At 48.7% G+C, this 14,538-nt stretch overlaps 1 protein-coding gene across 1 annotated transcript in view; it reads right to left on the bottom strand.

Moving 5' to 3' along the window:
* Positions 1-14,538, bottom strand: part of LOC126248737 (protein artemis-like) — a 92,685-nt gene that overhangs the window by 71,767 nt on the left and 6,380 nt on the right. The window contains exon 3 of the mRNA XM_049950059.1: positions 7,718-7,977. Within this exon, the coding sequence (XP_049806016.1) occupies positions 7,718-7,977 (260 nt within the window). The remainder of the gene's footprint in view (positions 1-7,717; positions 7,978-14,538) is intronic.

Below are 14,538 nucleotides of genomic sequence, written 5' to 3'. Positions count from 1 at the left end.
GTAAATGATCGATTGGAGATCGTCCCTCTCGAAAGCCACACTGGTAAGGGGACAATAGATCCCGAGATTCGAGGACCCAAGTGAGCCGACGGGCTACCATCCGTTCAAGTAACTTACAAACAACATTGGTCAAACTAATTGGCCGATAGCTGTCAACAGATAGGGGGTTCTTACCAGGCTTAAGGACAGGAACCACAATGCTATCCCTCCACTGAGAAGGGAAGTCACCCTGGAGCCAGATACGGTTAAACACCCGAAGAAGATGTTGCCGTTGTGGAGCACTGAGATGTTGAAGCAGTTGGTTATGAATGGAATCTGGGCCAGGGGCCGTATCATGAGAAGAAGATAGAGCAGAAAGAAATTCCCATTCAGTAAAAGGTGCGTTATAAGATTCTGACTCACAAGTGGTGAAACATAAGGTGAGAGCTTCAGCCTGCTGTTTGTGATGAAGGAAAGCAGCGGGATAGGAGGCTGACGCCGATGCCACTGCAAAATGGGTCGCAAGATGTTCGGCGATAACTAATGGGTCCGTACAAATGCCATCTGGGAGGTGAAGGCCTGGTAGGGTGGACTGCCGATGGCAACCTTGGAGAGAACGAAGTGTAGCCCATACCCGTGACAGAGGGACAGTGGAACCAAGGGAAGAAACGAATCGTTCCCAACATATCCGCTTGCTCTGTTTGATTAAATAACGGGCTTTAGCGCGAAGGCGTTTAAAAGTAGTAAGGCTGGCTACAGATGGGTGCCTCTTGAAGTGTTGCAAAGCTCGACGGCGGTCACGGATGGCAATGGCAATGGCCGGACTCCACCACGGGACTTGCCGGTGACGAAATAGTCCAGATGAGCGCGGGACAGCAACGTTAGCAGCGCGAACAATCGCGTCAGACACGTCACGTAGGACGTCATCAATACAACCCGACAAAGAGGGAGAAAACTCGACCTGTGCAGTGTATAGAGGCCAATCGGCGCGGTGGAAAGACCAACGAGGTAACCTGTCCATCGGGGAGCGCGAAGGGAGCGTGAGAATCAACGGGAAATGGTCACTATCACAAAGGTCGTCGTGTGGCGACCAGTGTAATGAAGGGAGGAGAGAGGGAGAAGAAAGAGAAAGATCAATGGCAGAAAAGGTACCATGACCAGCACTGAAATGAGTAGGGGAGCCATCATTAAGAAGGCACAGGTCGTGGTCTGCAATAAATTGGTCTATAAGAAGACCTCGTCTAGATGGAAAGGCACTGCCCCACAAAGGATGATGAGCATTAAAATCCCCAAGGAGGAGGAAGGGAGGAGGAAGTTGCTGAAGAAGGGTGGTTAAGGCAGCAGGTGTAAGAGCCCTGTCAGGAGGGAGATAAAGATTGCAAACGGTGACTGCAGAGTCTAAGTGGACCCTAACAGCAACCGCTTCCAATGTAGTTTGGAGAGGAATCCACGTGCAAGCAATGTCGGTACGGACCAACGTACAAACGCCACCAGAAGCCCGCAAGGGTCCGACCCGATTGCGACAGAAAACACGGAACCCACGGAGGGTCGGTGAGTGAGCATCAGTAAAATGTGATTCCTGGAGAACCACACAAGCTGCAGAGTAGGACGAAAGAAGGGATTTCAATTCCGGAAGGTGTCGATAGTAGCCATTACAATTCCATTGGAGAACCACAGAACGATGGTTTAAATGAGGGCTGAACACGCTAAATCCAGTCATACTGCCGGGTCCCCACCCGTCACAGACAAGGAGGGGGCGACATCCATAAACGACAGGTCAGAATCCAGTTGTGAAGTCGGGGAAGGGACCTCCGGGGACACCAGAGGCTCTTTGTCCCGGGACTTATGTTTCTTCTTCTTTTCAGGCTGAGATCGAGGAGGGCTGTGTGGCATAAAGGAGCCAGCTGCAGCAAGATCAGGAACAGAAAGAGACCGGGCGACCTGGGGGCCGACAGACCGCGGCTCTCGCGGTCGCCGCGCGGCAGCAGACCTTTGACCTGGAAGGTGCCGGGAAGGGGCATCCCGGGAGAGGCGCCCTTGACCGGCAGACGCCGAAGGAGTGGGACACTTCTCCGGCTGGGGAGGGGGAGCAGCACCCAGAGGAGAAGGTGTGGGAGCCGCAGGGGAGGGGGGGAGGAGTGGGGTCCGGGATGGGGGTAAGGAAGGGGGGGGGGAAGGGGGGAAGATGTAACCAAGGCGTAACTTGATGTCATAGACACAGGGTGCAGTCGTGCATATTTCTTACGGGCCTCTGTGTAGCTTAAACGATCGAGGGACTTATACTCTTGGATCTTTTTTTCTTTCTTATAAACTGGGCAATCTGGTGAACGTGGAGAATGACTACCACGACAATTTACACATACAGGAGGGGGAACACAGGGACTCCCCTCATGGAGTGGACGTCCACAGTCACCACAGAGAGGGTCCTGGGAACAGCGAGAAGACATGTGGCCAAAACGCAAGCACTTAAAACACCGCATAGGAGGTGGGATGTACGGCTTCACATCACAGCGATAGACCATAATCTTAACTTTCTCAGGAAGGGTATCCCCTTCAAAGGCCAGGATAAAGGCACCAGTATCAATACGGTTATCTTTAGGACCCTTCTGAACACGCCGAACAAAGTGAACACCCCGCCGTGCGAGATTGTCCCGAAGTTCCTCATCAGTTTGAAGGATGAGGTCCCTGTGGAAAATCACACCTTGTACCATATTTAGAGACTGGTGAGGGGTAATAGACACAGGAATTGTGCCAAGATGGGTACAGGCACGAAGGGCCGCAGATTGGGCAGCTGAAGTAGTTTTAATCAGCAACGAACCCGACCGCATCTTGCTCAGGGAGTCCACTTCGCCAAACTTGTCTTCAATGTGTTCCACAAAGAATAAAGGCTTGACACTGGTGAAAGTATCTCCATCAGTCCTGGTGCAAACTAGATAACGGGGGAAAGGTTTTGCCCCTAGACGACGGGCCTGACCCTCTTCCCAGGGGGTAGCCATGGAAGGGAAGGCCGAAGGGGCAAGAGAAGCAGCACTTGAGGAATCAGTACCACGCAGAGAGACGGCCGCAGAACGGCCAGAGTTTTGGACCCTTATGCGTTTCATCTGCATAGCGTCCGCCCTGATACCACCCACTCCGATCAGGGGCTCTCCTCACGGGCGCCACCCAGCCACAGCAAGGGCCGTCTGGCACGGCGGCCATTGCCGGGAGTTCCGATGCTCCAGGATGACGAGCAACCACTCCAAGGCATGCATGAGGAGGTCACAGCTCAGGTATCAGAAGTGTGATCCCTGTGTGTTCAGGGGGCTCAACCAAAAGGGTACATAGCGACCCCACCACACGGGCTGGCTACCGTGCTGGCTATGCACCCTAGCATCAGACCACGACGTGAAAGAAAAGGTGGAATGTACTAGGAGGGCGCACGTCGGAGACACTAGGTAAGGTGCTCTTCCCCAAATGGCTCACACTACGGAAGAGAAATTTTGGAATGGAGGTCAAACCCCAGAGGGGGACCAAGGAATGCCAAAAAGAGGAGATAAGTACGCAACAAAGCCAGAGAGTTAAACCAACAGAACCAGGAGGATAGCGGGGCAAACATAAGCAAGGACACCAATAGTGGGAGAGGAGAGGGCGAGGGGAAAGGAGCATGGAGGGGAAAGGAGGGGAAGGAAAAGGAAATGCAGCCCGGGAGAGAAAGAAGGCTGCAATGGCTCGGGGCCCCGTGCTCGCCACGCACGTATCCACAAAAGAGTTGTGGACCCCCTGGGGGGTTGTGAGCCCTGACCTGGGCTGCCAATGTGCGAGATGAACTGCCACGGGTGGGAAAAGGAGATGGTAATTCGGATGCACAGGGGAACTACGAATGTGTGCAACATAACTGGTAAGCACTTGTGCACATCGGATCCACAATGGAGGGACTCCGGCCTCCACCAGGACACTGGTCACCAGACTCGTTCTAAAAGCTCCCGTCGCTAGGCGAACACCACAGTGATACACTGGGTCGAGGAAATGCAATGCTGAGGGCACCAGCAAACCGTGAACCAGACTCCCATAGTCAAGGCGGTATTGAACAAGGGCTCTGTAGAGTTGCTGCAGTGTAGAACAATCTGCACAGCAGTTGGTGTTGCTCAGGCAGTGGAGAGCATTGAGGTGCTGACAGCACTCCCACTTGAGCTGATGAAGGTGAGGCAGCCAAGTCAATCAGGCATTGAAAACCAGCCCTAAGAATTGATATGTCTCCACTACAGTGAGTGTATCATCATTAAGATAAAGTTCAGGTTCAGGATGAATGGTACGGATGAACGACATGGCACCAACAGAAGTGCATGACACACGGCTTTACGGCTGAAAACTGAAAGCAGTAGGCCAGAGCCCATGGCTGCACCTTGTGAATGGCTCCGTGTAGGTGCCACTCAGCAACACCAGTACTGGAGGAGCAATATGAAATGCAGAAGTCATCCGCATACAGAGAAGGGGAGACCGACGGCCCTACAGCTGCTGCTAGGCCGTTGATGGCCACTAAAAATAGAGATGCACTCAATACAGAAATCTGTGGAATGCCATTCTCCTGAGTACGGGGGAGGAACTATGGGAAGCAACAACTTGGACACAGAAAGTATGGAGCGACAGGAAGTTTTGGATTAAAATCGGGAGCGGTTCCCAGAGACCCCACTCATACACTGTGGCAAGGATATAATGTTGCCAGGTTGTGTCGTATGCTTTACGTAAGTCAAAAAAGACTGCAATCAGATGTTGGCGTATGGGAAAGGCTGTTCGGATGGTAGAATCGAGGAACACAAGATTATCACTAGTAGGGTGACCCTGCTGGAAGCCGCCCTAACATGAAGCCAGCAGGCCACGTGACTCCATGACCCAACCCAACCGCCGACACACCATGCGTTCCAGCAGCTGACAGAACATTGGTGAGGCTGATGAGCCAATAGCTATCCACATCAAGCAGATTTTTATCGGGTTTTAGCACCAGAATGATGGTGCTCTCCCGCCATTGCAATGGAAAGACGCCATCGCACCAGATCCGGTTAAAGATGATTAGGAGATATCGCTTGTAATAAGACAAGAGATGTTTAATCATCTGACTGCGGACCAAATCTGGCTCAGGAGCTGTGTCAGAGCAATGTGCAAGGGCGCTGAGAAGCTACCACTCTCTAAATGCGGTGTTATAGGGTTCACTGTGGCATGTAGCAAACGAGAGGACTTTCCTTTCCATCCACCTTTTGAGGATGTGAAAGGCTATGGAGTAGTTCACCAACGCAGAGGTTCGAGCATAGTGCTCAGCGATCACATCTGGGTCGGTAGAGAGCACACCATTGATGTTAAAGCCAGGGACACCTGCTGGGTTTGGGTCCTCAAAAAGACGTCTCATCTTCTTCCAGACTTGGGAAGTGACGTATGGCACCCAATGGTCGACACGTACCTCTCCCAACACTCCTGTTTCCATCATTTTATAAGCAGGCGAACACGGGCACGGAGCCACTTAAAGGCTATTAGGTGCTCTAGGGATGGGTGCCGCTTATGTCACTGTTGAGCTCGCCAACCCTCTTTAATTGCCTCAGCGACTTCCAGCGACCACCAAGGGAGTGTCTTTCACCTGGGGCACCCTATAGAACGAGGGATTGCGTTTTCCACTGCAGAAATTATCATTGTAATGACCTGTTCAATCACAACATCGAAGACACCATGTGGGGGGGATTCAATGGTGACAGGGGAGGTGAAGGCTACCCAGTCTGCCTTGTTTAAAGCCCTTCTGTGTAGGCGTCTGTGGGCATGGTGCCGGGGGAGTGACAGGAAGGTGGGGAAGTGGTCACCACCACACAGGTCGTCATGTGCTCTCCAGTGGATAGATGAGAAGAGTCCTGGGTGGCAAATTGATAAATTAATGGCCGAGTAACTACCATGAGCCACACTCAACTGTGTAGCAGCCCCAGTATTTAAGAGGCAGAGGTCATGTTGGGACAGTAAATTTTTGACATCTCTGTCATGGCCAGTAAGCATAGTGCTACCCCAAAACAGGTTATGGGTGTTAGAATCTCCCAAAAGTAGGAAAGGTTTAGGGAGTTGATCAACCAGTGCAGCCAATACGTTTAGGGATACCGCACTATCTGGAGGGAGATATATGTTGCAGACAGTTATTTTCTGTGTCGTACGTATCCTGACAGCCACAGCTTCAAGAGGAGTTTGAAGGGGCGCAGGTTCACTACTTACCGAGTTCAGGACATAAACGCAAACTATACCTGACACTATTATGTTCACACTATATTGAAAGCAGGTGTAAAGCTTAACAATTCTGAATATTTGATCTGCGTTGTATTCTTTAACCCCTAATATTATTTTTCCCCCCTAGGAAGAACTTTTAACAATGTAGGATTATGTTGAAGCATCAGAGTTGAAGCAGTTGTGTTCTGTCTTATCTCCATTACACATTTACATATGTAAAGGGGTGTGCAAAACTTAAGGTAGAAAGAAGCTTTTGCAAGATGTTTCACTGCCAAGTGCCATAGCTCAATGAAACTTTTACCATACATACAAAGAACTACTACATGTAGCATAGAAGGTAACCGGAAGAAATATGCAATGAGACAAACAGAAATGACACTTTTATGTACAGATAATAATCACACTGAAGTCACCACAATTTATGATAGCCCCTGGGCATTACAAATCGTGAGTCATGGTTCTTCATAGGGTGTGAGATCGCCACAGACAGCAATGTGTGGTCTACAACATACACCTATGTTAGCCACAAGGACAGCAACAGGCTTTCATGGAAGGGCGTTCCATTCCTCCACCATTGGGGTCAAAAGGTGTTGGTCAGTCATTGGTGCAAGTGGATGCGCTGCAATATTTCTCCCCAACCCTACACGTGCTTGATGGGATTTAAATTGAGGGAATGGGCAGGCCAATCCATTCACTAAATATCCTAACGTTCTAAGCACTTCTTCGGCAACATAGTTTGATGCAACTGTGCATTGTCGTCCACAAAAATGAAGTTGTGGCTGAATGCACTCCTGGAAAGAGACACACAGGAAAGGAGTACACTGTCACAGTAACATTACCGGGTGAGTGTACCATGTTCAAACATTTGAAGGTCTGTATAACCATACAACATTATGCCTCCCTGCACCATAACACACAGGTCACTAAAGTGATGATGTTCGACAATGCTCCGAGGTACATTACATAGAGGTGTGAACACACAAAAGCTTGATTAGATTACAAGAACTGCAAGGTGCTACTTAATGATGCTGTCTATGAGAGTGATAATTATAAAGCTCTACAATAAATATTTCAATCTGCATCAGGGTATGAACTGTAGTGAAATTTCTTGGCAGACAAAAACAGTGTGACAGGCTGGAACTCAAACATGGACCCAATATTCCAATAGCAAAGGACTCTGCTCCTGTACTAGTGTGAAACACAACTTTAAGCTTCCAGGTATTTTCCCCGTTTCATGCAGCGAACAGGTATGTATGCATGTCTAAATTATTGCAACTTTTACAAATGTAGAGCACAAAATTTTCTGACACAGTGGCAGTTATCTCAATGCTCCATGAATCAAGTTTGTAAAATCTGAGTATGATGAGTCTGGTAACTAGCTTATAACTAGTTTGTGTGTTCCTGCAGTAAGTCCAACATATTTTTATTGCAATAGGGTCCACACCCACTAAAAATGGCAGCCAGTGTAGCAAACTGTCATCATTCAGAAAAAAAAAGTTCAACATACCTGGTAAATCAATCACAACCATGTGGTTGGGGCTTAACTGAAGCCACTCCTGAATTCTATTGCACACTGTGGAGGCACTCTCTGCACGAGAAGGAAAATAATAGTAAGCTCTATCTAGAAAAGTTGTATCAAGATATAGAGTGTGGATCTTCTTTACGGATTGTCCATTTCTTAAAGATGTGAACTTGCAAATATCTTCAGGTAAAATTCGAAAATCTCCAGTATACAGGACACTAAATTTGTCAGTTTCAAATAAAAACCTGTAACAAATAAAAATTCTAAAAATTATGCAGGTATAGTAATAGATGTTGAACTATTGAAACACATTGTTTACATGAACAAATTTTGTTCTAATCAATTATAAAGAACATTAACAAACATTCTTTTGACATAAAATTCAATAATGAAATACTATTACACCATAAAATTTTATTAAATCATTTCTTCAATATTCAGATAGAGCTGAAGATACTACTTCAAAATGCCAAGCAGAAGTATACATCATGCAAACATGGTAAAATTTTTTTTTAGGGCGCAAAACTGCTATGGTCATTAGCGCCCGGTCCGTGACTTAGGAAACAGTAAAAAACCGAAAATGGAAACCAGCAGCAATGGGAACGAAACTCAAAAAATTGGAGAAACTAAAAGCAGAAAGAAGGCTTAAAAATCCACTACAGAAAGGGGTTGGTTGTCCCCCCCCCAAAAAAAAAAAAAAAAAAAAAAAAAAAAAAAAAAAAAAAAAAAAACTTCAAATGACTGACGTCATTTCACTGGCACTAATAAACTCGAGAACGCGATCGGCCGAGCGCGTGTCATCTGCTAAAATTGACGATATGTCAGGCGACAGCTGTAGATGGGTGCATAACGGAGTAAAATAGGGACACTCAATTAAAAGGTGTCTTACCGTCCACAGCTGAGAGCAGTGGGGACAGAGTGGGGGAGGATCGCCGCTTAAAAGATGTCGATGGCTAAAAAGACAGTGCCCTATCCGGAGTCTAGTTAAAATTACCTCCTCCCGACGACGCGTTCGGGAGGAAGAGGTCCAAGCACAAGAAAGAGCTTTCACGTCCCGCAATTTATTATTGGGAAGTATCGAACAATGTGCGTGCCATAAAAGAGTAACACGATGACATAAAACACTCCGTAGATCGGCGAAGGGAATCGATTGAATAGCTGGCCGAAGAAGAGAGACTGCAGCCTTGGCCGCTATATCGGCCACCTCATTTCCACATATACCAACGTGGCCCGGGAGCCAGAGGAACGCCACCGAGACGCCCCCCAGGTGGAGCAAGCGCAGACAGTCCTGAATCCGGTGGACCAGAGGGTGGACAGGGTAAAGAGTTTGGAGACTGAGGAGAGAGCTGGGAGAATCTGAACAGATAACATACTGTATCCGCTGGTGGCAGCGGATGTAGTGGACAGCCCGGAGAACAGCGTAAAGCTCCGCAGTATAAACCAAACACTGGTCGGGAAGCCAAAATCGATTTGGGGTGTCGCCAACAACCTAACGATTTTTTTGAGCCATCAGTGTAAATAAATGTGGCTTCCTTCATTTGTGCACAGAGCAGAAAATGCCCGACGATAAACAAGTAAAGGGGCACCATCCTTGGGGAAACTGACGAAGGTCACGGAGCAAGCAGATCCGGGGACGGAGCCAAGGCGGTGCTGTACCCCAAGTTGTCAAGAAGGTTTTAGGAAAGCGGAAGGAAAGAGACGGAAGCGGACTCCCGGTGGTAGTAGGGAGGAGGGGCGGCGTGCATACCCTACATCAAAGGAGGCGTCGAAAAAAAATGTCACGGGCTGGATTAGCAGGCATGGAAGACAGATGGCTAGCATAACGACTCAGAAGGACTGCTCGCCGATTGGACAGCGGAGGTTCAGCAGTCTCAGCATAAAGGCTTTCCACAGGGCTGGTGTAAAAAGGTCCAGACACTAAACGTAATCCATGGTGGTGGATAGAGTCAAGACGCCGAAGAATAGACGGCCGAGCAGAGGAGTAGACTATGCTTCCATAGTCCAATTTCGAGCGCACTAAGGCGCGACAGAGGCAGAGAAGGACCACTCGGTCCGCTCCCCAGGAGGTACCATTCAAGACACGGAGGGTGTTGAGGGATCGCAGACAGCAAGCCGAAAGATAGGAAATGTGGGAGGACCAGCACAGTTTTCTGTCAAACATAAGACCCAAGAATTTAGCGACGTCTGAAAACGGAAGGTTGACAAGTCCTAGATGTAAGGAGGGTGGAAGAAACTCCTTACGTTGCCAAAAATTAACACAAACGGTCTTACTGGGAGAAAAACAGAAGCCGGTTTCGATGCTCCAAGAGTGGAGGCAATCGAGACATCCTTGAAGACGTCGTTCAAGAAGGCTGGTCCGTTGAGAGCTGTAGTAGATCGCAAAATCATCCACAAAGAGGGAGCCCGAGACATCAGGAAGGAGACAATCCATAATTGGATTTATGGCAATGGCAAACAGTACAACACTCAGCACAGAGCCCTCCAGCCACCAAGCTAAACGGCAATTCACCATATGCTCCAAAACCTTACATACACTACTCGTGAGAGAAATGGGGTGATAGCTAGAGGGGAGGTGTTTGTCCTTTCCAGGTTTCGGAACAGGAACGACGATAGCATCCCGCCATCGTCTGGGAAAAGTACTGTCGGTCCAAATTCGATTATAAAGGCGAAGGAGGTAACGCAGACTATAGGTTGATAAATGCAGCAACATTTGGATGTGGATACCATCCGGTCCTGGGGCGGAGGAGCGAGAAGAAGAGAGTGTATGTTGGAGTTCCCGCATGGAGAAAACAGTATTGCAGCTTTCGCGATTTTGAGAGGAGAAAGCAAGAGGTCGCACTTCCGCTGCATGTTTCTTCAGGAGAAACGCTGGCGGGTAATTTGAAGAGCTTGAAATCTCAGCAAAGTGCTGACCCAATGAGTTAGAAATTGCGACGGGGTCCACTAATGTATCATGCGCGACAGTGAGCCCAGAGACCGGGGAGAAACTAGGCACGCCTAATAACCGTTGAAGCCGACTCCAAACTTCCGAGGAGGGAGTGAAGGTGTCAAATGAGCTAATAAAGAATTTACAGCTTGCCTTCTTGCTATCGCGGATGACGCAACGGCATCGCGCATGGAACTGCTTATAGCGGATACAGTTGGCCAAAGTAGGATGGTGGCGGAAAACGCAAAGAGCACGTCGCCGCTCACGTATTTCGTCACGGCACGCCTCGTTCCACCAAGGAACTGGGGGGCGCCGGGGCAATTCGGAGGTGCGTGGTATTGAACGTTCCGCAGCTGTAAGAATAATGTCGGTAATATGTGTGACCTCATCGTCAACGCTAGGAAAGTGACGATCATCGAATGTCGCTAAAGACGAAAAAAGTGTCCAATCGGATTGGGCAAACTTCCAGCGTCGCGGGCGCATATATGGCAGTTGAGGCTGCAGTCTAAGGACACATGGAAAGTGGTCACTCGAGTGTGTATCATCAAGGGCGAACCATTCGAAGCGCCGAGCTAGCGGAACAGTACCGACCGCAAGGTCCAAATGAGATAAATTTGCCATGGAGGCAGACAAAAATGTAGGGACCCCAGTGTTGAGGCAAACTAGATCCGCTTGGTGGAAGACATCTAGCAATAGTGAGCCACGTGGACAAGGATGTGGAGATCTCCAAAGCCGGTGGTGGGCATTGAAGTCCCCAACCAGCAAATAGGGGGGGTGGAAGCTGACCGAGAAGATGAAGGAGATCAGCTCGTGCCATTGGTGTGGACGATGGAATGTATACAGTACAAAGAGAAAAGGTATATCCAGAAAGGGAAAGACGGGCAGCGACAGCTTGGAAGGAAGTGTTTAAGGGGATTGGGTGATAATGGAGAGTATCATGGAGAAGAATCATGAGTCCTCCAGGGGCTGGAGTGCCTTCAACAGAGGGGAGATCAAATCGGACGGACTGAAAATGAGGGAGAACAAAGCGGTCATGGGGACGCAGCTTTGTTTCCTGAAGACAGGAGATCACTGGTGAGCAGGATCGTAAGAGGATCGATAATTCATCCTGATTGGCTCGAATGCCGCGGTTATTCCAGTGGATAATGGACATAGGGTGAACAGAAAATGGAGGAATGTGACCAAGGTTGCCGTCAACTCAACAACTGCTCAGAGCTTGCGACCGACAGCATGGAATGGCATTCAGCTGAAGGCAGAAGATCCTGATCCATAGGTTGTTTAGGAGCAGCTCCTGCCATCAGCGATCGGCCAGTTGATCGGCTGCCAGCAGTGCGCCTCGGCGACACAGAAGACGGGCGAGGGCGATTTCCGCCAGGTGGTGCTGTAGATGGGACACGCCTTGGCAGAGGAGGAGATGAATTGGGTTTCTTAGTAGCCTTCTTGGAAATATGATGTTTAGATGAAGGAGGAACCGATGGTTGTGAAGTTGGGGTACGTAAATAATCTTCATGAGTATGCTCTTTTTTCGAAGTCTTGGTGTCTGACTTTTGGGCTCGAGATTTAGCAGAACCCGATGAAGGGTGAGCCATAGAGTGGGCAGGCGAAAGTGGTGAGGTTGAACGGGCGATCTTTGCGCTGGCCGATCTGACGACCGTGGCACTAAAGATGAGGTCGCAAGTCTGCGTGGCCGCCTCCTTTGTTGGCCGAGGAGAAGCAAGGACATTGCTCTATTTTCCTGTCTGAGGCACGGTGGGCTGTCGACTGGCGAATAATTTTCGAGCAGCAAAGGTCGACACCTTTTCCTTCACTCTGATTTCCCGGATGAGCTTTTCGTCTTTAAAAACGGGGCAATCTCGAGAGGAAGCAGCGTGGTCACCCATACAGTTGATGCACCGAGGGGATGGAGGTGGACATGGCCGGATTGGAACAGGACTGGCTGGTGTGATTGAACCGCTGAAACCGATAGCAACGCGTAGGGTTTGGGACGTAAGGGCGAATGGAAATTATCTCATAGCCTGCTTTGATTTCCGATGGGAGTTGAACTTTGTCAAATGTCAAGAAGGCAGTGCGGGTTGGAATGATGTTCGTGTCAACCCTTTTCATAACTCTATGAACAGCCGTTACGCCCTGGTCAGACAGGTAGTGCTGAATTTCTTCGTCAGACAATCCATCGAGGGAGCGTGTATAAACGATTCCACGCGAGGAATTTAAAGTGTGGTGCACTTCAACCCGGACAGGAAAGGTGTGGAGCAGTGAAGTACGCAGCAATTTTTGTGCCTGGAGGGCACTGACTGTTTCTAACAATAAGGTGCCATTCCGTAATCTGGAACAAGACTTTACAGGAGCTGCAATTGCATCGACACCTTTCTGAATAATGAAAGGGTTGACCGTGGAGAAGTCGTGACCTTCAGTAGACCGAGAAACAACAATGAACTGTGGCAACGATGGAAGAACTGTCTGTGGCTGAGACTCAGTGAACTTACGCTTGTGAGCAGACATAGTGGAAGGTGAGGAAACCATTGCTGAAGAATCCCTCATGATTACCGGCGTCTCCGATGGCGCGCTCCTCCCTTGTGGTGGCCCTCTCTGAGGGCACTCCCGCCTTAGGTGATTGTTCACACCTCAGGTCACACCTCCCGACAAACGGACGGAGGGACCAATCGGCACTTTCGGAAGGTATCAGCTTGGGTAATCACCCCTCCCTGGGCCTGGCCGTTACCAGGGGGTACGTACGTGTCCTACCTGTCTACCCGGGGCGGGGAATTATGCGTTACCCCGTCACCGGCTACGCACGAAAATGCGTGGGTCGGCCTTCAGACACGCACAGGGAAGAAGAAAGAGAGAGAGAGAGGGAAAAACAAAGAAAGGGAAAGGAAAGAAGAGAGGTCTCAAACGCCACAGCGGAGAAAAGGGTAAAGAGAAGAGGTAAGGAAAAGAGAAGGACAAATGAAGGATGAAGACATACAAGCAGAGAAGGTGAAGAATACGTTACATATACGAGCGTCCGTCTCCAGACGTAGGCACAAACCATACTCCCAGAGGGGGAGAAAGGGGAGGAAAGAGCCAGAGGTGAGGGGAGGGGGGCGAAGATGGGGGATAGGGAAGGATGCGGAAAAGGAAGGTATGCAGCCCGGAAAGGAAGGAGGGCCACATTAGCTCGGGGTCCCGTACTCGCTACGCACGTATCCACACAAGAGTTGTGGACCCCCTGGGGGGTAACACCTAAGAGTCAAATACATATTGCTGGTAATAATCAGGAGATTCATAAACTATTGCTCTTCTCATTCTCCCAATGAATGAATGATTCACTGTGAAAGAACAACTGTAATAATATTTGAAAAAATTCTCATTTATTCGTCAGTCTCAGTCACACATTTTTAAATTTACGACATGTTTTAATCTTTCTGGATTGTCTTCTGATCTATGCAGTTGTATCAAGAACCTGTCACGTATTTGTCAGAACCTCACATAGGAGTACAGTACTCTGATATAAGGTTCTGACACAGAGACAATGGGTTGCAGACACAACTATGTACATCTGAGGTTAATCTAGAGAGATCGAAACATGTTATTAATTTAAAAATGTGCAACTGAGGTTGAAGTATAAATCAGAATTTTTTGTAATAAAATGTTTTTTTTTTCAATCTTGAGTTTTATTGCGAATTACATTTCTAGAAGAGATATTAGGTTATTGACTATGAATATTTTGTGAATCTGAGTCTTGTGCTAGGAGCGTGTTGCTGTGTCATATCCTCATATTCCAGCAGCAACAACTTGTGTTTGAGAAGTCAGTCAGAATTTTCTACAGTATTGTCTAATCCTCATCCTGCATATGGTGTCCAGTACATTCATACCCATGCCCCTCTTCTAGTAGGCAGTC

This window comes from Schistocerca nitens, chromosome 3 (genome assembly GCF_023898315.1).
Source record: "Schistocerca nitens isolate TAMUIC-IGC-003100 chromosome 3, iqSchNite1.1, whole genome shotgun sequence".
Taxonomy (NCBI): domain Eukaryota; kingdom Metazoa; phylum Arthropoda; class Insecta; order Orthoptera; family Acrididae; genus Schistocerca; species Schistocerca nitens.
This window is presented reverse-complemented; position numbering and strand designations above follow the sequence as displayed.